At 41.2% G+C, this 26,207-nt stretch overlaps 1 protein-coding gene across 4 annotated transcripts in view; it reads right to left on the bottom strand.

Annotated features, from left to right (window-relative positions):
* Window positions 1-26,207, bottom strand: part of GRIA1 (glutamate ionotropic receptor AMPA type subunit 1) — a 462,487-nt gene that overhangs the window by 118,000 nt on the left and 318,280 nt on the right. For all 4 annotated transcript variants that reach the window (XM_073621138.1, XM_073621139.1, XM_073621140.1 and 1 more), the window contains exon 10: window positions 3,649-3,855. In XM_073621138.1, coding sequence (XP_073477239.1) covers window positions 3,649-3,855 — 207 coding nt within the window. The remainder of the gene's footprint in view (window positions 1-3,648; window positions 3,856-26,207) is intronic.

Below are 26,207 nucleotides of genomic sequence, written 5' to 3'. Positions count from 1 at the left end.
TGTGGATAAAAGAATCTCTTAGTTCAACTTGCTGGCTAAAAAAAAAAACTAGGCCAGCCTAAATCTCTCTCTTAGCAGCTCAGCTCACCCTGCTTTCCCATCCCAGCATTGACTTACCAGCTCAGCTCCACTTTCTCTTCTGATCAGTGAAGATCAGCAGCGTTTTATCCAGCTAATCTCTGATGTGAACACAGAGCAGGTGCTCTGGGAATGGGAATAGGGTGATCTGAGCAAGACTTGGATAACTTTAGGGCTTCAAGGATGAAATGCTGCACAGTGTGTGTAGTTACAGTTGCAAGAGAGGCCTTGTTTGAAGCCTATTAACTACACGTTAGGAATATGTAAATACCTGAATGTCAATAGTCGGAATACAAATCGACTTGAAATTGACTCTGCTTTGCCAACTAGTGATGGAATTAATGTAGAGGCTTTGCATATTTTGTAAATTAAATTGATGTGCACCCAACCAGTAAAAGCTCATACAACATTTATTATATTGCAATTCCAGTTTCTTATCTAGAGCTTTCATTATAACAATACATGATGATCCTTATTTTTTAGGCACTTTCTGTTTGGGCTTTACAACTAATTCCCAGTTGGGTTCCTGCCTTGTCACCCTGTCACATGCACCCCTGATGGAGCCTACAAGTATCCTTGCCGAAACATTACACAGGCAGCTCACTAGTCTCCCTCCTGTGGTCAGGATGCAAATTACTTATGAGTTAATGATGGGTGTAACTTTTCCCCTCTGTTGATTATTCATTGCTATTTAAGACGGGTGTATGAAGTGCTTACCTATACACTGATAAAGTCCTGCTCCTTGGGATGGTACGCGCACGCGAGAGGGATTTACGTCACCCGCGACCCTCTCATTATGCTGACTCCATGTGGTTTTATGTTACAGAACGCTTTTTTGCTGGCACTTAATGGAAGTGCCTTGTATGTAGGTGTGATTCTTCATTTTTATAATATTAAATACATGCCAGAGAGCACTAGATATTTCTTAATTTATTTGCATATAACGGAATTTTGGGACACTGATGATCCTATGCTGCGATCCCCTGTATATGAGCTGATGTGGTGATCCATGTGCTTTGCATTATGAAGAGGTTTATCGCTACTCTCCAGGATTTTGACCGTAAGGGAAAGCCTTTTTGAACCTTTGTTGACTCGGGGATCCTATCATTGAGGTGAGCGGCAAAGAGTGTCTTATGGTGGAGGTCGCACTTCTGGCACCGATTTTCAGTCTTCATTGATGCACATTGTCACTTTTTGGAATCCTGATTTTTTTATATGAACTTTTTATGATTTTTCCTTTCTAATACCTATATCTTTCATGTATTGATTTATTGGATGAGGAGATGTATTAATTGTGATATTTAGTGCTGCACTATTCTTTGTACTATTTTTGTAAATTTTCCTTGAGTGTTCAGCAGCTGTTTATATTTTAACAAATATTTTGCGCTGGTATAATTTTATTCCATTAATTCTGATTACACAGTCATCATCACAAAACAGGTTCCAGAGCAATATTGCACAGCTGATACTGAAGCAAGTGAATAAAGACAGAAGATGGCTGAAAGAAGTTAATGCATGCAATGTAAATAAACTACTCTTTGTTTGTATAATCTAACAGAATTGTATCGTGATCATGTCCAGTGGTCACGCACATGGTTGAAGATACAGAGACTGGTAAAACTGAAGAACACTCCACTTATTTAAGTTCACTTGATTTACCAAACTCACAGAAAGTAAATGGTCAGAAAAATGCAGGTATGCACATGTATCTTGGTACCCAAAAAAACAGTGAAATTCTTATATATGTAAAAAAATATTATTAAAAATCCTGGCTACAGTCGGCCTCCTTCTACCTCCCAAGCCTTACTATTGTTTCATAATGTAGCAAAGTCTTTTTACCTCTTTTGGTCTAATGAGGACCTCCAAGGCCAAAGATGGCTGACATCCTTCAATATGTGGTGGGTTGTGAGGCATAGTGGGTGCAAAGATGATAAAAGTCATTGGGTACCAGACACTTCTTGGATGTAAAAGAGGTTTTATTTCTTTTGACAGTCCTTTTTATATATTTTGGGGGAAAGAGGGATGGGGTCAGGACACCCTTAGATAGTTGCAAACTCAATTGGCAGACTCTGAGACTTCAATAGGAGGACAGCTGTGCAGGGAAAGGCCCCAGCAAGAAGCCACATCTGCACTTGCAGGAATGCTGTCTCCTATGGTAACAGTCCTTTAACAGTTCCTAACTCAAACGTAACAGTTCTTTCAGCTTCACTACAACTGCTCCTTGTAGTTCTTCAATACGGAGCTCCCGGTCTCTCACTAGACCCTCTGATTCACTGATTATGAATACCTTGAGCTCCTTCAAGGTTTGCGGTGGTATCCCCTCAAGCATCACCCCCGCTTCTCTGCTGGGTCCCTAGCCTGGCACTCTAGATACTTCTCAAGCTTCACCCCTGCTAACCGGCTCGGTCCCTGGCTTGACTCAGAAGGCTGCTCTGCAAGCGTCTCCTCCGCTGGTTGGGTCCTTGACTTGATCACCACCTGAAGTTTCCTGATTCTCCACCATGCCCTTTCAGTGAGAATATGGTCCCAGTACTTGCTTCAGTTTCTCACTGTGGTCCCTGGTAAAGGTGATTGGTCCCTTTGTAGTGACAGCTTCCCTTCTACCTCCAACCACTGACAGGTTCTCCGGCCGTCAGAACCATAACTTTCTGTTGAACTGCAAGCTGCAGTCCCAACTCTGCGCTGCCCTCTTACTTATGGATAGGCCCTCACACAACCTGGCAGCCAAATGCCCCCAGGATAGCCCCAATCTCTGGCCTAGCAGCCTGGGACAGACGACACATATCCACCCAGACCCCAGTCCAGATGGCACAGAACATAGATCACCTGACTCCACCCATATATATTGGTCCTCCCAGCAGGCCAAGGGATTCAAGAAAACCCCTGCCCATTGGCTGAGATACCCCATATACCCATAACCTGACCTTGAGTTGTCCTTCTCAACCTAATACCTCCAAGTGCCTGGCCACCTGGTGTTAGAAGAGAAAAGTAGAACCAGGCCAAACTTAGGGAGAAATCAATTGATCTCTAGCAATTAACTACAGTAGCTACTCCTGACAAGAAATTTGGTGAGGAGCTCCCTGACTAAACCCCAGGGCGCTACAATAATTATGACTAACAGCCTTTCTGACCATTAGGGAACCAAAAATCAGGCTGTTTTAGGTATGAATTGTGTTTCTTTAGTTCCATAGACATTAAAGAATTTCACTAAAATCATGCCCAATGGTCATGTGGTTTTCTATGCTAGTATATAATGTAATTATAATTATATCAAATGATCAAGTCATGTTGAAAGGTGTAGTGTCCAATACAAGGAATGAAAGAACTGTAATTGATTTTACTGCCCAGTGGTCAGGTCAAGTTAGAGATGCAATGTTCATTAGGGGTTTATTTATCCATCATGATTCAGCAACAAAAATATGCACTGGCTTCTCTTCTGCCAGCTTCTATAACCATTACTATCATAACTCACACATCGATCACAGGCTCACTGTGTTAACTCAAAGTCACGGTATACAACAAGCTATAAAATTCATTAAGTGAACACCATAGTAGCTGTGATGTACGTACCCCATACACCAACTCTCCCACCATTCCATTCCATGCCTTCATGTCTGAATCACGAGCTCCATATTTCCCATCCTTTACGATCTCCAGTTTGTACTTGAATCCAACATGCTTGGCAATTTCCTGAGCCAGTTCAACGCAGTATCCCTCAAACTTATCATTGCCTTCAAATTCATCAGCATTCTTTTTGTACATAACATAGGGGGATTCCTAACAGAAGAAGAAATAATAAAATTATTTGTATTCAAAAAGACAAAAGGCATTTGAAAAGTGTAATAACCTTAACATTCAGTATTCATCTTTATCTGATTTGACTATAGGAACCCAAATCTATGCAAATTGATGAAGTCAGTCACACTCTGTGCATTTAGATTACTTTTTTGGGCATGTGTAGCACACCTAGTGTTCTCAACTGGTTAAAGTAAAACTATGGTTTCCCATTAATAAAAAAATATGTGCTACAGCATTTAATTATAAGTGCATCAACACTTCTTAGTACCCCTGCAAGTCCTACAATTACCTGTTGATCCTGCCAGTGATGGTTCAGCAATGATGCTGCACTGCTTTTGAATTCAGAGCATAGGTGACACTCTCGTGTAAGGTGTGCCTGCTTGCATTACAGTGGGATGAAAAAATGTTGCAGGGGAGTTTCTATCAGCCTTGTCACTGGTGATTCACAAGGTCTGTAGCTTGTCAATCAGTACCTGGCCACACCTAGTTCATCCCACTTCTTTCTGGATTAAAAGCACTGCTTTTGTTGCTAAAATCCTCCCATTGTGAGCTGCCGTGTTTCGCAGTGGGAACAAGTGCGGTACAAATTAAGGAGGATTCAGCTTAACCCTGTGAATCAAACTTCGCCCAGTCTATTCAACTAAAAGTTCTTGCATGATGTCACCATTACTACATCATTCAGTTCCATTGTCGTCTAACGTTGACTATACACCTTGCACTGTAATTCTAGATCTAATTTAGATCTACCACCAAATACATATTCCTCTAAATTATTATAAATTATATTAATGGTTTATGTAAATATATATAAATGACACTCGTGGCCATCACCTGTGATATACATAATAAAATATATAAAAGACTTATGCGTCACTCCGATGTCATCAGCCACCCAGGGTGAAGTCAGAGTGGCGCGCCAATCCGCACATGCCTAGTTTTATCGGCTGCGTGTTTATGCCCTGTGCCATTTTAAAGCTGGGCTGCAGGTGTATATATAGAGGACACCACAAGATGGAGATACACTGAAACTCCTGGGTGTTTTTGGGCACTGAAATATCTTAGTATGGTAATATTTAGATTCTGTTTGGCTTTGAGGGATATAAAGACACTGTTTTCATGCATATTGTTCAACTCCAAGCTGTAAAAACTTAAATGCTTATTGGATTTAAGCATATCAGGTGATGTGTATTTGTGTAATGAGGGAGGGCATGGCCTAAGGAGATCAAGATTCTATATCAAGGTGTTTATAATTATTAGTCAGCTTCTTTTCCTAAGGTAAAATGGGCCAAAAAAGTCAAAAATTGTAAAAATGTCTTTAGAGGGATGCATCTTGAAATTGCTAAGATATTGGCGAGTGAGAACCATCATACATTGTGTTGCAAATAGTCAACAGGGTCGCAAAAAATGTGTTGAGAAAAAAAGATGCAAAGCTTTGAGAAGAATGAAACGTGAAGCTACCAGGAACACATTATCCTAAAGTGCTGTCTGATTCCAGAATTGCAACCTACCTGGAGTGGCCAGAAGTACAAGGTGTTCAGTGCTCAGAGACATGGCCTAGGTAAGGTTGGCTGAAACCTGACCATCACTGAACAAGAAACATGAGTTGAAACGTCAAGACTGGGCCAAGAAATATCTGAAGACAGATTGTTCAAAAGTTTTTTGGACTGATGAGATGAGAGTTACTCTTAACATACCAGATGGATGGGCCTGCGGCTGGATCAATAACCAGCAGAGCTCCACTTCGACTCAGATGCCAGCAAGGTTGAGGTGGGGTACTGGTATGGGCTGGTATTATTAAAGATGAGCTAGTTGGACCTTTCACGTTGAAGATGAACTCAAAATCAACTCTCAAACCTACTGCCAGTTTTTAGAAGACACTTCCTTCAAGCAGTGGTACAGGAAAAAGTTTGCATCTTTCAATAAGACCATAATAATAAAAAAGTTCATAATTTATATATATATGATTTGTACTCTCCATGTTTGGCCTATCTAGTCCAAATTTTTCTTTTCTTTTTTTCTAATTGTTTATGTAGGGCTTTGCAGTACATAGTTTCTAGTAGATCTAAAGAGATTGTTTAGAGATTGTAACCTACGTCACTTTAAAATGTATGTATAACCAAAAATGCTTGATTTTGTTTTGGATAGAGTAGAGAAGGTTAAACTCCATCAGTTAATTTTTTTCTGCTTATATCCTGTTGGGGAAATTGAATTACAAATTAACTTGAAAAGTTATCTGCTATGTTATAGTGGAAATCTAGAAATGTTAATTGTCCCTAAGCAGTACCCTGAAAAGGGTGCCCCTGGAAGATGTCATCTTTGACTAAACAGAGTAGGGAGGAGCGGCGTGCTGACGTCACCACATACCGCGCTGAAACCGGAAGCTACGGGCAGCTATTGAGAGCTGGCTGAATGAATATCTTTTAGGTTACATTTTTTCGATTATTAATATATAGCGCAGCTTTTTTCTTATACCCTGAAAAGTGTACCTTTTGTCTGAAATTCCTACTAAAAAAAAAATAGCAGTGCATTTTCTAGTATTTGAGAGTGCCTAGGAACTTCTGTTTCTACAGTCTCATAGTTGTATATCTGCAGTGTAAGATAAAAGGCACTGCTCTCTGACTGCTAGTCTCAATTGATTTGGAGTAAGGTCTGGTGATGTCACTACTGTAGCGATCACTGTTTTTTTTTGCTGGAGGCTCTGACATGAGCAAGTAAAGCCTCTACCAAGATGGCTGTACCATACAGAGACAAGAAATGGTAAGTCAGTAATTCTGATAAATCTGCTACAGGTAGACTACAGGTCATACTGGTGACTAGTCCTTTGCCTCCTCCCAGCCTCTTTTTTTTTTTTAGGTACATCTTCCAGAATTTCGTTCCCCTTTAATTAAAGTTCAGTTTCTCTTTAATTAAAGGCAATCTATGATTTAGTGAGGAATTCCCCATGAAGGGAGTTGTCACTGTTCCAATTGTAGGATCTTTCCCCACTTCCTGTTATGTGGACTACTATAAAATTTTGGATTTCCCATCAATTTCTGTCCCCTGATATGGTAACTCTTGTCAGCAGGACACACAGGCACAAAGCAATAAAATGCTGTAGATAACACCAAAGGTGGCACACTAATGCAACTATACATTGCCATAACTGCAAGTTAGTGTTTATAGTCTTTTATTTTCAAAAGATCAACAGTTCGTCATTTTTTTTTACATAGTAGGTGAGGTTCGAAAAAGACATCAAGTCCAACCTGCGTGTGTGTTTTTATGTCAGTATTACATTGTATAACCCTGTATGTTGTGGTCGTTCAGGTGCTTATCTAATAGGTTTTTTTTAATTATCAATGCTCCCCGCTGAAACCACTGCCTGTGGAAGGGAATTCCACATCCTTACCGCTCTTACAGTAAAGAACCCTCTACGTAGTTTAAGGTTAAACCGCTTCTCTTCTAATTTCAGTGATTGGCCGTGTCTCTTTTTAAATTCTCTTTCACTGAAAAGTTTTCTCCCTATTGTGGGCTCACCAGTACGGTATTTGTACATTGTAATCGTATCCCCTCTTAAGTGTCCCTTCTCCAGAGAGAATAAGTTCAGTGCTCGTAACCTATCCTCATAACTAAGGTCCTCCAGTCCCTTTATTAGTTTTGTTGCCCTTCTCTGGACTCACTCCATTTCCAGAGCATCCTTCCTGAGGACTGGTGCCCAGAACTGGACGGCATACTACAAGTGGGACCAGACCAGAGTCTTGCAGAGTGGGAAAATTAATTTCATTTCATTTCATTTAACATGATAAGAAATCGTGTTTCAGGGGTTCACACACTCTCCCCTTGTGTGTTATGTCATTTTCTGGAATGTTTGTAAAAGTGTTTGCAGATTGAAGCCTGTTGCCAATAAAATTGAATGCGGAATTAGCAAACGCTTTTACACCCTTCTGAGTTCAGGATTTTCTGAAGTGACATAACATACAAGCCCTGATGAAGGAGGAGTCTGTGAACCCCTGAAACGCATCGGATTTTTTTCTCTTGTTGGTCTTTGGATAATAAAAATCTACTCTGGAATTGATTTCTATTTCCATAATGCCACTATCAACTGGATTTCCTTAAGCACTTCTGTTTTGTTTGGGGCTTCTATGGGACCAGCCTCAGAAAGCGATTCCAATATAACTAATAAGATGCTCATATACAATATTAAACATTAATAAAAGGAGATCATAGTGCTTCTTAGGCCTCATTCACACAGGGCATACAATACCCTATGCCCGTGCAGGGCCGTTAATACCTGCATGGGGGCAGAGATGTTCCATGCATCCCTGTGCAGGCAGTCCCATTCATGTCTGTTGGGGCAGGGCGGCTGCATGGACACATCTGCTGTACCCCAATATGATGTCCGTGTTAGTGTGGATGTATGCCCCGTACGCACACTTTGTTAGCTCGGGAACAGCTGTGTCCATGCGGGCATCAATGGAACTGCCTGCACAGGGATGTACGGAACACCTGTGCATCATCGTGCGGGTTAACGCGGCCCTGCACAGTTGTTCGATCTTGTACACCCTTTGTAAACAAGGCTTTATGCACTCAGCAATAAAAACCTGAGAGAGGTTCTAATCCTTCCCTACTCTATACAAAACTAAAAAAAAAGTTGGGGTGTACAAACATTTTAAGAGCTAGATTTGTTATGGGCTTGCATGAGCTTATCTGTTTTATTAAAACAGAGTTAACTGTGGCAAAGCTACCCACAGGAGTCAGTAAAGTCATTTTTCTGGTAACTGCCTCAGTTATCAGATCGCCAATCTGTTTCTAAGCCATGCCTTGTAAACGATACATTAGAATCCCTAGCAAATTCCTTTGCCTGAGAAACCAACCAATCTGAATTAAATTAAGGCTTAGACATGGACTGCTGTCTGCAACTGAGGGGGATCTGGAAGCCTAGGGATAGACAAATCTTGTTCATAAAAAAAATGAGGAAGAACTTGATATCAAATTGGAGCAGCATGATGTCCAAACACAGCCTTGGTTGTGATCTTATCACACCTCTGCAGTTACTAACGCTGAATCTTTGCTCCTGGCTGTCTGCAGCGAATTTATACATGTATAGATTTCTAAATCTGATTTATTTATGTATCATAGGACAAAACTGTTCTTAGAACTTGTTTCATAAAATATTTTATTTATGACTTTTCTGTGGTACAGCAAATCATTGGCTTTTTCAGGTTCTTCTTTTTTTTTGAGGAGGAGGAGGAAGTGATCCCTTGCGTATTTTGAAGTCATTATTTCTTTGTCAGATAATATAAATAAACTGGTGACATCAGTATTACCCACTATTATCCCATACCGCCCAACTTTTTGAGACAGGACCGAGGGACACCTATTAGCAAAAGTATGTTGGCATAGGACACCCCCCTACCATGCTCCCTTAATGGAGAATTATACAAAAAAAATAAAATAATATTAGTTAAACCCACAAGTGTTTCTTTTTTACCACTACTCCTTTATGCTGGCTTTGGAATTTACAAATTCAGCAATTTAGAAATTGGATGAAAGGTTTAGCACTGGGAAACATTTTTGAAAGATAAATAGTGCATTTTATTTACAACTATATAGATCAGACCAGAAATGAAGGAGAAAAATGAGGATGAAAGAGGGACAGAGGGACATTGTTCCAAATCAGGGACAGTCCCTCAAAATCAGGGACAGTCCCACAAAATCAGGGACAGTTGGGAGCTATGATTATCCATCTTTGGGCATCTGTGCGCAGCAACCCACACTGGCTAAAAGATAAACATTCATTTGAAGGAAATCAAAGATGTCTGTGTTAATTAAGGAGCAGCACTTGCCCAATTTGTATGTTTAGAAGAGTGGTACAAGCATTGTGCTTGCACCACCCTTTATTAATTCCACCCACAGTGTAGAACAAGGTATAGAATGTCAGTAATGGAAATAAATCAGCTGCAGGGGGACCACAGGCAATACTGGTGACTTGTACTTTGTCATCTGCCTGGCTTTTTGGGCACAGCTTGCACAGATAAATTCTTTAAAACCAGGAACTTCTTGTTTACAAGTTTAAGCCCATGTTCACATCGGGCTGTTTTGACATGTCAAATCGCCGGCTACTGCCGGCAACAGCACCGTCTGAATTGGTGTGACGCTGACTTTGCGGCGCCGCACCGATTCCCAGTAGTTCCTGTACCACTTTTGGCGACTTTAGGGGCGATTCGAATAGACATCTGTGCATGAACCCGCACAGATGTCTGTCAAATCGCCCTTGAAGTCGGACTGCATTGCTGGTTCAGCTGAACTCGCACAATTTCAAACCCACGCCAAATGTGAACCTGGCCTAATTCTCCATGCACACTGGCCTAAAAAATGCTGCTGCTACAGGAGTTTTGTGTTCTGCCTGTAGAAGTAGCTTTATGTTATCCTATGTGTCCACGCACATTAGGACGATTACAGGCATATTTTAAGCTCAACGTTTCTGATTGAAAAAACGCAAAACTCCCCTAAACTCGACTAAACTCTGTACAAAAAATGTTCTATATTAGAGTTTTTTTCCGCCAAGGGAACTGGCATTTTTTTAAGCTGAGTGTGCATTAAGCCTAAATCAGTATTTATTCCTTAAAAAAATACTTAGAATCCCCAAACATCATACATTTTTTTTTGTTTAGCAGGGACCCTAGGGAATAAAATGGCGATCATTGCAATTTTTTATGCAAATTTAAGATGAATTATGAAAAAAGGAAACACAATATATACCCAATTTTTTTTTTTTGGAAGATGTGAAGGATGATGATTATGTTACACTGAGTAAATAGATACCTAACAGGTAATGCTTTAAAATTGTGCACGCTCGAGGAATGATGACAAACTATGGCACTTAAAAATCTCCATAGGTGACGCTTTAAAAGCTTTTACGGGTTACCTGTTTAGAGTTACAGAGGAGGCCTAGTGCTAGAATTATTGCTCTCGCTGTCACATTTGCAGTGATACCTCAAATGTGTGGTGCCAATACTGTTTACATAATTGTGCGTGACTTACGTATGCATTCGCTTCTGTGTGCGAGAACAGAGGGATGGTGGTGCTTCAAATTTAATAAAAAATGGTTTTTGCTTATTTATTTTACTTTTTATTTTTACACTGTCCCGTTATTATTATTATTATTTTTTGTAAAAATCCCTTGTAATGGAAATATAAATGACATGCCCTCTTTATGGAGAGATCTGCGGTCAAAAATAACCCAAATCTCTCCTTTACCTTTAAAAACAATAGATAAAAAACAAAACAAAAAAAAGTTTACTTCTAGTCTGGACCGGAAGTGACATCATGACGTCGCTCCAGTCCTCCAAGGTCATAGAGGAGATTAAAGAAGATCTACACTTTGATCACATCCAGGACTATACGGCCGCACCTTTGGATCATTTTTCGGGCGAGCCGGTGGAAATGGTAAGCTTGAGAAACACCAGCTAGCAGCGGGAGGGGGATGTCCCCTCCCGCCGCTTCTGAAAGCGTTCCAGTGACTGTGCTCTCATTACATTTCTGTGTTTTACCAGCTGTACAAGGTGAGTCTGGCACCACCTGGAATATGGTGCGCCAAACCCCCAATCCAATGTTGCTGATCCCACCTCACACAAAGAATGCCAGCAAATCCTCCACCTTCTTCTGCAATTTTATTGACAGCCTGAACAAGCAGCAGAGCCCTCAACTCTCCTGCAGCAGGCTACCTGGTGTAATATCAATTCCTGTGTTCTGCCAAAATGTCGAACCTGGCAGAATGAGCAACCCGCGTGCTGATGAATTGTGGAAGGTTAGTTGCACTGTCCACTGCTAGCAAGCTACCTGACTGAGGTATGCTGACAGCTCTGCAATCGTGTAAGTACACCTCAGTTCAGGTAGTTGGCAGCACAGTGTCCCCAGCTTCAGAAACTAAACAGCTTCATATACACTGAACCCCTATCCCGCATTTCAGCCATAGTGCGGGGAATGATTTCACAGCAGTTGGGACAGGGGCAGGCTCTGCTAACAGCAACAGTTCTCTCCCTCTTCTAGTCACAGTTGCAACACTGCCCTGGTTACTGTGCCTCTCAGACAACTCTGACAACTACCTTGCCTCCTGGGTTACATCGCCTCTAAACTCAAGTCCCTCCTCTCATACCACCTCCAAACTCCATTCTACCCAACTTTTACCCCCTCTGCACACAGAGCCTCCCATCCACCTCACTCCTACCAGAGAATTCCACACCTTCTTTCCATCCTGAAGGTGGGGGTAAAAGGGGGAGGCACAGCTTGGCATCATCTCACTGGGTGCTCGATGCCCTTGTTCCAGCACTTGTAGTGTGTTACTGTGCATTGTTGTGCAAGGAAACACACTGCAATTGACTGTGAATGGGTCCTTGGGGTTCTCAGGATGCAGGTTTTTCATATATCTATGTTTTTTTCATTCAGATTTTTCATGTTTGTCTTTTGGATGAACTTTGTGTAGATATGTCTTTTTCAATCTATTTAACAGTGTGATATTTAATACACTTCTGCTTGGAATGAAGATCCAAGTTATACCCATACATATGGTGACTTTTTTTTCTACAACAGCATAGCCCATGAGTTTTCTTTTAGATCTTCTGCTTTTCTTGGCACATGCTCATCATTACTTTACTTGGCAGGCCAGTCATATTTTTTTTTTTTGTAAATTTACCTTTCAATTTTTCAATTTTAGGCAAAATGATAACAAACGCATGCCTCATAGATGCCAACTAATTTGTCCACATCTTGAATCTAATTGTGCACAACCCAGAATCTGGCAGGGATTCAAATAAATAAATAAATGGGTTCCTTTTTGATAAAGCATTTATTAACTAGATGTAGGGTTAGAAAGAACCACTCCTTTAAGCAGTGGCAGGACAAGGTCATCTAGAGCCCAGGGCGACCATGCCAAACGGAGCCCCCCCAAGATCTAGACGCATTATATGTCAGCATAAATCCCCCCTCAAATACACTGAGCACTAATCTGAATGCTTACCCTCCAAGCATAAATCCCCCCTCCTTCCAGTACAAATCCGCCCCCCCTGCTGAAATCCCCTCTCTCAACACAAATCTTTGCCCCCCACCCCTCAAAAAAAAGGTCCGCCTAACAAATCCTCTACCCCTAAAATTTCCCCTCCTAGTACCCCACTTCATATCCCCCTTCAAGCACAAATTCCCCCCAAACCCCCCTCCTAGCACAAATCATCTTCCAATACAAATCCCCCTAAATCACCACTCTTAGCACTCCCCACCCCCACATTTCCCCTTCTAGAATAATATTTACCCTGTCTCCCCCCAAATTCCCCCCTCCAACACAAATCCCCTCCCCCCAATCTCTGTGCGGCTCCCCCCACCTCACATGATACCACAGTGCCCAGGGCAGTGGCCCCTCCTGCCCACCTGTTGTTCCGGCTCTGCCTTTAAGTATGACAGGGTTAACTGTGTAGTGGAGACAGAAATGTTGCAGGAGGAAGACTGGATCCTGTGAATCCTTCATAGAAGTGAGTAATATCCCATTCAAAAGTAGGTCCATCTGGTATATGAGTTTGAAGATAGAAAATCCAGTAAACCTCCCTCCTGCATAGGATACGAAAGGCATCTCCACCCCTGGCAGGATTATTGACCCTTTCAATAACCTGAACCAGCACTGCTGACAAATCGCTCACATGACATGTGTTAAAGTGAAGGGCTACATTTGTAGAATGGTTCTTTTCAATACTATAGCACATAATATAATACATAGGATCCAGCCTCCCTCCAGCATGGGGAACATTGTTATTTTGCAGTTATTTGGGTTCAATATGTGCTTCTTTTGGTATTTTATTATTGATTTTTGATTATTTTAGTCTTCATAAAGATTTTTTGAAATTTTGTTCATTATATGTTGTTTTTGGGATGTAATTTTGTGATATATATCACTTTTATTTTATCTTTCTATTGTTTTTAATTATCCCTTGCTAGGGTTTGTTTAGGAATTGGTTAAGAGCTTTAATTAGTGCACATATCAGATGGTTTGTCTGTGTATTTAAAGTGGTTCTAAAGCCTCAAGGTTTTTACCTTGATGCAGTCTATGTCACAGACTTGCCCCCTCGCCCCCCTTATACTTACCTAAACCTCATCGCGATCCAGCGCTGTGCATGAGTGCTGTGACTACAGGCTTTGTCCCTCCTCCCTGGGCAGGTCAATAGCAGCGGGTGCCATTGGCTCCTGTCAATCAACTCCAGTGACGAGGAAGCAGGGGGCAGGGCTGAGTGCCACTGTCTGTGTCAATGGGAGTGCCCCCATGGGAATCGGTTTTCTATTGGGTAAGAGAGTAAGGAGCCAGAAGCACCGGCAGGGGCCACAAGAAGAGGAGGATCAGGGCTGCTCTGTGCTATTCTATTGCACAGAGCAGGTAAGTATAGACATGTTTGTTATTAGTATATTTGTTTTAAGTAGTGAAGCTCTTGACCGATTTTTGTATAAGTACCTGTTTGTGTGAATAATGGCATTAACACTGCTTATCCTGGTGCTGCCATTATGACACTGAAATAAATCTGGCATTGAATCGGGTCCTGCAGTGGTGTGCAGCCGCTTGTTTAATTTCTCCAGTGTTTTACGGTGGTGGGCACCTGCACGGGAGGCTGAATTTATCATGTTCACCTGGAGTGGTGCCATTTCGTTTTTGGAAGTAGGTATGACCTGAAGACGAGTGTAAGATCACCTATATAGTTTCAGGGATCGGGTTCACTGTGCCCACATGAGTCCAGTGTTCATTTACTTTAGTAGATCAGCCTCACTTTGGATAGCAGAATTTGGGCAACATCTAAACAGGCATATTATAGGGCGCATTCGCTGGTGTTTATTATGCAAGGCATATACAGTAAAACCTTGGATTGCGAGCATAATTCGTTCCAGAAGCATGCTTGTAATCCAAAGCACTTGTATATAAAAGCGAATTTCCCCATAAGAAGTAACGGAAACTCAGATGATTTGTTCCACAACCATTTATTCATAAGTCCTTCAGTTTATAGTCCATATAAAAAGATTATTGCAATGTGATAGGTTGTGTAACCATAAAATGTCCATCCACAAATGGCAGCCTCCACAACGGGATTAGAAGCAAAATCCAGCAGGAGCTCCAGAGTATAAAAGTGAAGAGAGGCGCCTCTAAGTGTAGTAATATGGTTACATTTATTGAAGGTACAACATTTAGCAACTCATGTGGTTGATGAATAAAAGAGGCACATCCAAGTATGCAGGCATCCGGGGTAAAACTGTACACGTAGACCATCCTCCGCACCGCCGGCTCTCACCGCTGTCAGTCTGCAATCATGACTGGGAAGACTGCAGTAGAGTGATCTGAAAGCGAGGCTTGAAACGCTCGTGCAGCGTAGAGTGGAAGGGACGACGCCAATGGCGTTGAGGAGAATGGTCTATGTGGACAGCTTTACCCTGCATGCCTGCATACTTGGATGTGCCAGTTTTAATCATCAACCATGTGAGTTTCTAAATGTTTTACCTTCATTAAATGTAACCACATTGCTACACTTAGGCTTAATGTACATGGGACGTTTTACAACCTCCCCTGAACGATTTAACTTGACAGATAGTAACTGATGTTTAAAAACGTCCGTTTTGCCGCGTTTACATGCCGTGCTTGCGTTTTGAAGCATTTTTCTTTTTAAATAGTAAAAAATTAAAAACGCCTGTAAACGAAACACGGCTAAACGTGAGTTACCGCATTTACACACGTTTACAAGCTGTTACAGGCGTTTGGCGTTTCGAATGCCTCTGAACATACGTCCTGAATGCATTTTTTTACTTTCCAAAAAAGGCTTCTAAACTCAACTGCCTAGAAACGACTATAAACAACACAGGGGGTTCTTTACTAAAACTGGAGAGTGCAAAATCTGGTGCAGCGCTGCATAGAAACCCATCAGCTTCCAGGTTTTATTGTCAAAGCTTAATTGAATATGCTGAAGTTAGAAGCTGATTGGCTACCATGCACAGCTGCACCAGATTCTAAGTGCACCAGTTTTAGTAAATCTCCCCACCTGTGTACATGTACTATACATGTAACAGAGGAGAGTTCAGGGGCAGCTTAAAAAAAAAAAAACTGTTCCTAAACAACCCTTTACCAGTGTACATGAGTGTACATGAGGCCTAAGAGGTGCCTCTCTTCTCTTTTATACTCAGTTGTGACATGACGCTACTTGTATATCAAAACATCACTTGTATATCAATTAAAAATGTATTAAAAAATGTTGCGTTTCTTGCAAAACGCTCTCAAACCAAGGTTTTACTGTAACTTGATTAAAAGGTCTCTATCTCATGTTTCTCATATACTGTATCTTCAGCAGACTTGGGATGGATACTGATATATAATGGCATTATATTCTTTCAATCTGGAAGGAGCTGGCTCACAAAATCAATCTCCTTTTAAAATGAACTACATTAGTATAAGAACATTATAGCTTTTAAATGGAAGTCATGGGGTTGTCCAGACAGGATTCTTTTAAGTACAGTTTCCATACATCTTTTCCTTGTGGGCGTATGATTGGCAGGACAGGGTTGCCAAACAAGTAAAGGAAAGAACTGTTTCCTGGGAAACTCTTGTTTTTACAAATAACAGCACTATTAGAAGGTGGGAAGTTCTCCCTCTGTGCAGAACATAAAGTGCGTACAGCAATGCATAACCTGGGTACTTGTCATATCTAAAGCTGTTTTGGTGTCACTGGAAGGCTTGTGCAATTAATTTTATAACGAATTTAAATTCGTCCAAATTTAGCATCTTTCGTACTAATACGAAAGAAATTATAGCGGATATAACGAATGAATTCAACATGATTCGGTAATTCGTTAAAGATCTAATGAAACAAAAGGTCAACTCAAAGTAAACCTTATGTCCTGTACACACGATCGGACTTTCCAACGAAAAATGTGCGACCATGTGTGCTCCATCTGACTTTTTCCATCGGAATTTCCGACACACAAAGTTTGAGAGCTGGCTCTGAAATTTTCTGACAACAAAATCCGTTTGCGTAAATTCCAATCATGTGTAGACAATTCTGACACGCAAAGTGCCACGCATGCTCGGAATCAAGCAAGAAGAGCAGCACTGGCTATTGAACTTCATTTTTCTTGGCTTGTCGTAACGTGTTGTACATCACCACGTTCTTGATGTTCAGAATTTCCAACCAACTTTGTGTGACTGTGCAAGATAAGTTTGAGCCAACATCCGTTGGAAAAAATCTGATGGATTTTGTTGTCGGAATGTGGGATCATGTGTACAGGGCATTACAGTCCAATCAGCAGATTTATTTGGTGCTGGAGGTTGGATTAGTGGCAAAGTGCATTCCTGAGAACTGAGTGAGATGGGTGTTGTATTGTATTTGAGCAGAGGAGAAGAGATATTGTCATTGTGTGTGTTAATGGATTCAATAAACAAACAACTTTCCAAACTACGAATCGCTATCACGAATCAATATACATACATAAATATCGAATTTCAACTAGTACAAACGAAATTATAGCGGATACAAATGAATTCGACATGATTCGGTAATTCGTTAAAGATCTATTGAAACAAAAGGTCAACTCAAAGTAAATCTTACAGTCCAATCAGCTGATTAATTTTGTGCTGGAGGTTGGATTACTGGCAAAGTGCATTCCTGAGAGTGTTGTAGGTGTTAAAGGTGTTGTATTGTATTTGAGCAGAGGAGAAGAGATATTGTCATTGTGTGTGTTAATAGATTCAATAAACAAACGACTTTCCAAACTACAAATATATATATATATATATATATATATATATATATATATATATATATATATATATATATATATATATATATATATATATATATATATATATATATATATATATATATATATATATATACAAAAATATTGAATTTTAATGAATACAAACGAAATTATAGCGCATATAACGAATTGATTTAACACGATTCGAGATTCAGTATAACGAATACCGACACTCTACAGAAATAACGAATTATCCGAAAATGTATTAACGTAACATAACTATTATATCAAAATGAAATTATGTATTTTACGAATGACAACGAACCGAAACTAAACAAAATTTTCCATTGTGCACAAGTCTAATCACTGGTCTTTGCCAATAAGTATTACTGATTCTACATTTTTCTTCCAGAAAGGAAACCGATAAAAGTCTTTACAGGATATAGAGGTTGCTTCATAACTGCGGTCTCTAAATAACACCTCTGCAGATTGAGAGATTGTGGAGAAAATATTTAAGATTTCATATTTTTTAGGCCTGTGATGATGGTTTTTTGCTTTCATTCAAACTGATTCTCTCCTTATGCGAGTCAATAAGAATGCAAAAGCAGTGCAAACTAGGTTGATGCTGCTTAGAACTTCAACTGAGGGTCAAATCTGTCTGTCAGCGAATAGTGATTGGTCTTAAAAGCATCTCAGACTGACCTCAAATGCAATTTGAATTCATCTGGAAGCTGCCTTCATGTACCCATCGACATGAGCCCAAAACCCATATTTATAGCTCCTTAAAGTGTAATTAAAGGCAAACATTTCTTTTTCATTTTGGATAGTGTAAGGGAGGGTTATAAGCCTCATCAGTTTTTCCCCTCATCTGTGTCCTATTGGAGAGATTTCCCTTCACTTCCCGTCCCATAGTTAAAACAGGAAGTGAGAGGAAATCCCTGCAAAGTGAGGGGATTGGTGTGTCCCCAGAACAAGTGTCCGAATTGGATGACTTCTCTTCTATTAGGCCTCATGTACACTGCTGCTGCTAAATGGACGTTTAGGAGCAGTTGGGCATTTTTTTCAACTGCTTCTAAACTCTCCTCTGTTATGTTATCAGTAAATGTACACAGGGTCATTTATAGTTGTTTCTAGGCAGTCGAGTTTAGAGGCCTTTTTTGGAAAGCAAAAAAATGAGTTCAGACGCTGAGTTTAGAGGCATTTCAAGTGCCAAGCACTTCTAAGCGCAGCTAAACGCGGTAACCCGTGTTTCGTTTACAGGCGTTTTTCATTTTTTGGCTATTTTGGAAAAAAAAAAAAACGCGGGATGTAAACGTGACAAAACAGACAATTTAAACGTGGGTTACTGTCTGTCAAGTTTAAATCGTTCAGGGGAGGTTGTAAAAACGTCCTGTGTAGTGTTCTGATGTCAACGTAAAATTTGTGATTTTCTTTTACTTCCACTTAGCCGTAAACAGGACAAATAGAGAGAGTGACTCTCCCTAGCAGGGGCACAGACAGCAATAAAAACCTAACAGGGGTTCTAATCCATCTTCACTCTATCCTAAACTAAAAAAAAAAGTTTTGTCTTTAGCTACACTTTAAAGTATATCTAAAGATAGAGTAGGGCAAGGTTAAAACTGCTGTCAAGTTTTTATTCTGCCATTTGCGTCTTATTGGGGAAATTTCTGGCAACTCAGATTTTCGATCCAACGCAACCTTCATTCCTGGCAACATTGGTGATCAGGACAATTAGAGAGAGACTCTCAAAACAGGGATACACCCAACAAATAAAATTACAGTAGTTCCCCCTGCCTTTAGATAAAGCAGAACTCCACCCAAAAATAGCAAATTAAAAATGAATAGCCCCTAAAAAGATAAAAATAACAAAACCGGCCTTCTCTGCAATATTCAGCATTAAAGTGTTACTAAACCCAGCACCCTGCATTCACTATATCTGGTCTCCCACAGTACACAGAACATGGGAATGCAATAGTTTTAGTAAATATAAACTGCTAAATACCTTTTCTCATCAGCAGTATATAGCAATCTTCTGACTTCTATCAGTGTCCGGCCGAGCACTGGTTAAAGCTTGTAGGAGGAGTTTTCATTCTACTCTGACTGTCCTATGAGGCGGCAGGACCCCTGGCCCTCTGTCTGGACAATGCTGATTGGCTCTGTGCTGATCACATGCACCTTCCCAAGAAAAAAAAAAACTCTCTAGCAATACACACCAAACTGAGCATGTGCAGGGTGACTCCAAAGGCTCTGTCTTATCAGGAGATGGATTGGGGACTGTGGAAGAAGGGGAGGATCAGAGAAGACAGGAGTAAACATCCTTTTTACACATTGCAGGGGATTAACCCCTTAGGTTCCTCAGTGAGTATAACAAGCAGGCTTTACTACATATAGAGGCTGATTTTACTGTTGTGGGTTTAGTAACACTTTAAATGTCCTTAGTCTGCTGGCTAGCATCATTCAACCAACTTTTTCTGAACTCAGGTCTTCCTGTACCTGTCTGAGCCCAAGACTAGTGAGTGAAAGGAAAAGCAGCACAGTGATGTGCTCCCTGTTACTCTGCTTTCTCTTCCTGTTAGCACACTGGCTTTTTCTTAGGAGATAAACAGATTGGCTCCTTGTACTGCTTTTTCCTTTCACACTCCAGCCCTGCTGTACAGGGATTGCTAGTGGCTAACACCAGGTAAAATTCAGAAACTTGCACTGCTTGTGATTAACCACTTGCTGACCCCTGCACACCAATATATGTCGGCACAATGGCAAATAGCGTACCTGTACGTCCCCTTTAATCTCCGGTGTCCCGCGATCGTGTCACAGAGCCACAGAACGGGGAGATCCCTATGTAAACAAGGCATTTCCCAGTTCTGCCTTGTGACAAGACAGGGATCTACTGCTCCCTGTCATCGGGAGCAGTGATCGCTGTCATGTGAGTGGTAGCCCATCCCCCCCCACAGTTAGAATCACTCCCTAGGACACACTTAACCCCTTGATCGCCCCCTAGTGTTTAACCCCTTACCTGCCAGTGTCATTTACACAGTAATCAGTGCATTTTTATAGTACTGATCGCTGTATAAATGACAATGGTCCCAAAATAGTGTTAAAAGTGTCCGATGTGTCCTCCATAATTGTTGCAGTCATAATAAAAATCATAGAACGCCGCCATTACTAATAAAAAAAAAATTAATAATAAAAATGCCATAAACAATCCCCGATTTTGTAGACGCTATAACTTTTGCGCAAACCAATCAATATACGCTTATTGCAATTTTTTTTTACCAAAAATATGTAGAATACATATCAGCCTAAACTGAGGAAAAAATGTGTTTTTTTTATATATTTTTGGGGGAATTTTCTTATAGCAAAAAGTAAAAAATATTGCTTTTTTTTCAAAATTGTCGCTCTTTTTTTTGTTCATAGCGCAAAAAATAAAAACCGCAGAGGCGATCAAATACCACCAAAAGAAAGCTCTATTTGTGGGAAAAAAAGGACGTCAATTTTGTTTTGGTGTAACGTCGCACAACTGTGCAATTGTCAGTTAAATCGACGCAGTGCCGAATCGCAAAATGTGCTCTGGTCAGGAAGCGGGTAAAATCTTCCGGGGCTGAAGCGGTTAAAAACGGCATTTGACGATGTAGTAATGAATATTGAGCTAAATTAATTTTGTCTTATATATTTGCTTGGAGGTCATTATAACTATATATATTCATGGAAAAATGCCATCAGCTTATACAAATATAAGCGCAGAAGATCATCATAAATTGTACTACGCTGTCTGTGAAATTGGAGAGATTTCTCGCTTCCTGTACACTTAAAGATGACATGTAACATGAAACAAAGCGGTAACATTAACTTTACTCCGCAACAAGGATATATCATTGGCTCTTCTATCTGAACAGTACTATTGGTTCTACTATCCAACAGAACCATGCCATTGGTTCTCCTGTCTATCAAAGCAGCACAATTAACTGTTCTTAACGCATCAGTACTGCCATTTGATCCTTTTAAAGTAAAACTATGATAGTTTTCAGTTAATTTTATTTTAAATAATTTCTTTAAAGCAGAAAATTTTTTCAATGCTAGCAGAGAGCTTTTTAGGTCAGAAAGGATACTTTGTATACTTTGTATTTCCCTTCTGCCATAAACACTTCTTTCTCTGCCTGTTAGATATATTTTCTAATGGTACACCAAGCCCTGCAATTGTAGCCCCATATACAATCTCAGCATGCCATGAGTGTCTGGACAAAGTAACTCCCATGTGCATGCGCAGAAGTTTTGTCATTCCTGGCCAGCCAACTAAGATGGCTTAAGATTCAGGACCCAGCATCAGACACAGAAGCATGGATTGAGTTGGTTATCCTTGGTTCCATGTCCTATGAATGAAAACACAGGAACTGGGGTGCAGAAAAATAGCAGCAGGTGCTCTGGACTCATGAGTCAAAATGACAAATATTTGTCTGTAGCAGGAGGCTGTTTTGTTTGCTGAAGGGATGGAGAGCGGTACAATAATGAGTGTCTGCAGACAACTGTGAAGCATGGTGGAGGTTCCTTGCAAGTTTGGGGTTGCATTTCTATAAATGGAGTTGGAGATTTGCACCTCAAAGTATTGCGAATCGCACCGCAATGTATATATATATGTGTGTGTGTGTATATATATATATATATATATATATATATATATATATATATATATATATATATACACAGGTGATACTAGAAAAATTAGAATATTGTGCAAAAGTTAATTTATTTCACTAATGCAACTTAAAAGGTGAAACTAATGTAGCGCCCTGCTCCTGTTGATCAGGCGCTTTTATGTAAATTTAGTGGGTTATCTGTTAATACATGGTACAGATTTAATCTATGGCTAAATTAGCTTCTGTTACAGCATTTGCTGTGTCGTGTGCAGTTTCACCCTGTCGCCTGTAGGTGTCGTTGTCACCACAGGCCGGTGTTGAAAAGCAACAGGCTGAAGTGTATTGAGTGCTCTTCTTTCTCAGAAGCAACTCGGCAGAGGTGGTCCACTGCTATGCATTCTGGGAGAGAGTACTTAAGGGGCAGATGCCATTTTTGGTTCTTTTTCACCTGCTGGCCCTCCTGGCCTAAAGGTATGTGACAGCTTCCTTTCAGTCTCGAGGCTATTCTGGCCCGAGACTGCGTTACTATAAGTGGGCCCAGAGGTCGTCTGGGGCCCGCTGGTTTAGAGGTGGTCCTGTGCTGTCTGTCCTGTGGGAAGAAGCCAAGCAATTGAGAAGATCCAGGGGAGGACTCATCTTGGAGAGGACCGTGCGGAAGGCTGGTCTCAAGAGGGGCCTGGTGACTCAATTGGAGGATGCATCCTAACCTAACTTACCGCACAGTACTTATGGGTCGGCTTAAAGGTTCTGGTACTGTGTCGCTGTTCATCTAAAACCATTACGTCCTGTGGCAGAGGACTGTTCATCTAATACTACATCCTGTGGCAGAGGATCGTATAGCAATTTTGTTCCTTTAAAGTCTGTGGCAGAGACTTTTTGTGTTCGTGCTCCATTCCGGCTGCTAGGTCAGTGAGAGAGACCTATCCGGGTGGGCAAAAGATCTTTGGACTGAAGGTATAATCGTCTCTAAGATCTTCAATCCCTCAATGATCTGAAAAAGGTATTTGAATTTTCCTGCAACTCCTCTTCAACCTCTTTACTGCTACTTCTTTCAAGTTTTCATTAAAGCATTGAAAAAAATACTAAAGTGACCGGTGCATACATTGTTGAATACAAAGCTCAACATGGACTCTAGGTTCCTGATGTGGTGAAACTACAGGTAAAGAGGTGACGGTAACAACCCAATTTATTTCAGCAGCTCCTTTGGGGGTTAGTGCTACATGTGGGGGCATTGTCCGGGATTGTTTGCCGTTGCCCTAAGCAACTCTGAGAGGTATTTCACCGAGAGTCTATGTTAAAGAAAGAGGTTTCTGGACTTTTGTCACTTTCTCCAGGAAAAGAAGGGATTAAACTGCAGGATCACATTTCTGACTGCGTAGGCTGCGGGTGAGAAGTAAAAGCATGGGAGCTACGTGATCAGAGGAGCAAGTGGGAGGAGTTACACCTGTTTGCTGCTGCGTGAGACACGTGTGTGTGTGTCTGGCGCCAAAGGAGAAGAGAGGCCTCGTGATCATACTGAGAGGATCAGAGTGCAGCCATGTCTTCTTTTCCACTGATACCAGCGGCCATGGGGTCCAAGATGTTCCCTACAAGTACCGCTGCGGGTGCTCTGCTAACTGGAACCCTGCTGACGGATACCGGCATCCATTTGAAGCCGCAGGGGCGGTTCGTGTTATACACTATTGGAGATATTGAAGGGCTGGGCATGCTTTGCCACAAGTGTGAGGAACTGGCCATACATCTCTGTCCATTTGTCCGATGTTTGCAGTGCGGAGAATACCTATTCACAGTGGAGCAACCTACAATGTCGCCCCATGCTTATCGAGTGGACTGGGCTACAGGGATCGCTACGGTGGAAACTACTGCCATTACTGCTGGAGAGCAACAGGCCCTAGTCTCATCTGCTACTCTGCGTGTTCCTGAGGGAGATGTCGATGTTACTGCTTCATCAGCGAACATCACTTTTGTTTCTACTTCCACTACACCTATTCCCGCTGCACCTCGGCACCTGTCCCCAGGAAGGTGGGATATGTGAAGGCTTCCTGCGGCTGTGGTCGAGGCCTACCCCAGAGACTACCCGAACCGGAGCCGGAGGAGTGCATGAATCCGGAGAAGTCCACGACAAGAACGGGTGAGAGATCAAAGGGGAACATATCTGGGACTCTTTGTAAATATTTACCAGCAGAAGAGTTAAGGGATTCTGAGTTGGACTCCTTATCTGATTTATCTGGTGATGATGATCTGTTTGAGACAATGTCACAGGAATTATTGTGGGCCCAGGGTGAAGATATTGCTTCTACCTTTACCTTCTCTGAATGGATAGCCATGGATTCTGGGAAGACATCACCATGTGTGGAGCCGCACAGCACTACTCAAGAGACATTGTCTAAAGTTACTGGTTCGTTTGAGTCTGAGCCGATACCCATCGGATCTATGGTGCGCAAATCGCCAAATTCTTGTGTGCCTCCTGGTCTGGGAAAAACCAGAGCTTTACCTAGACTTGCCCGACTACAGAGAGTACTCACCAAACGAGTTGCTACAGATTATGGTCTGAAATTTCCTTATGTTACTCAAGAAATTATGCAGGAAATTGAGGCTAATCGAGAGCAGTGGTACCGTGAAGCTGTCTGGGACTATTTGTCTGTACCAAAACCTTTCCGGAAAGCTGGTTATTCTGCTGCTATGGATGAACAGTTTAATGGGTGTTTGCTGCATTGGAATTACGGTCGGCACATCTATGCTGACAAAGTGGTCATTTGCAGACCTGGAAAAGATGACATTGTTTATTTTATCACCACAGTGGATAAACAGGGAAAGAAACTGACTCTGCCAGATCCTCGGTTCTATTGGTGATAATGCAAAAGAACTGTTGTCTCTGCTTTGCTAAAGAAAAGAGAACTTTGAAGTATATAGCCAGATAGTGTCAGGGTTTAGAGAACTTCATGGTCAAGAGATTTCATTTACCTCAGCACTCCTATATTCAAAGACTTTTCGTTATACTAGATTTCTTCTGCTAAATAGTGGAATTTGCCCAGAGATAGGGATGGACTTTTAAGTTACTCTTAGTTCGTCTTTCATTTAAAGGAAAATGTATGGAAGAAAGTTTCATTCTTTTGGGAGTGAGGCTTTGCTCCTAACTGATTAGTGATGCTGATGTATATTTTTGTGTGTTTAATTTTGTTCTTTTTCAGGTAAAACCAGATCTCCTGTCAAGCTGTTAGAGGCATTGCAGTTAGATAGATACTGAGGTTCCTGTAACATGACTGATGTGAATATGTTGATTAATGTTTGAAATTGTAACATTCTTTCTTACTGTCTTTCTTCTTTCCCATCCAAGTTTTTGATTCAAATACCTACTCTCAGGCTTGAGAGTCATATTTTTGACAGACATTGAGGACACCGTCTTTTTCTGGTGGGGGGAGTATGTAGCGCCCTGCTCCTGTTGATCAGGAGCTTATATGTAAATTTAGTGGGTTATTTGTTAATACATGGTACAGATTTAATCTATAGCTAAATTAGCCTCTGTTCCAGCATTGGCTGTGTCGTGTGCAGTTTCACGCTGTCGCCTGTAGGTGTCGTTGTCACCACAGGCCGGTGTTGAAAAGCAACAGGCTGAAGTGTATTGAGTGCTCTTCTTTCTCAGAAGCAACTGGGCAGAGGTGGTCCACTGCTATGCATTCTGGGTGAGAGTACTTAAGGGGCAGATGCCATTTTTGGTTCTTTTTCACCTGCTGGCCCTCTTGGCCTAAAAGTATGTGACGGCTTCCTTTTAGTCTCGGGGCCATGCTGGCCCGAGGCTGTGTTATTTTAAGTGGGCCCAAAGGTCGTATGGGGCCCACTGGTTTAAAGGTGGTCCTGTGCTGTCTGTCCTGCGGGAAGAAGCCAAGCAATTGAGAAGATCCAGGGGAGGACTCATCTTGGAGAGGACCGTGCAGAAGGCTGGTCTCAAGAGGG

This window comes from Aquarana catesbeiana, linkage group LG03 (genome assembly GCF_042186555.1).
Source record: "Aquarana catesbeiana isolate 2022-GZ linkage group LG03, ASM4218655v1, whole genome shotgun sequence".
Lineage (NCBI taxonomy): Eukaryota > Metazoa > Chordata > Amphibia > Anura > Ranidae > Aquarana > Aquarana catesbeiana.
Note: the sequence above shows the minus strand (reverse complement) of the source record. Positions and strands in the feature narration are given on the sequence as shown.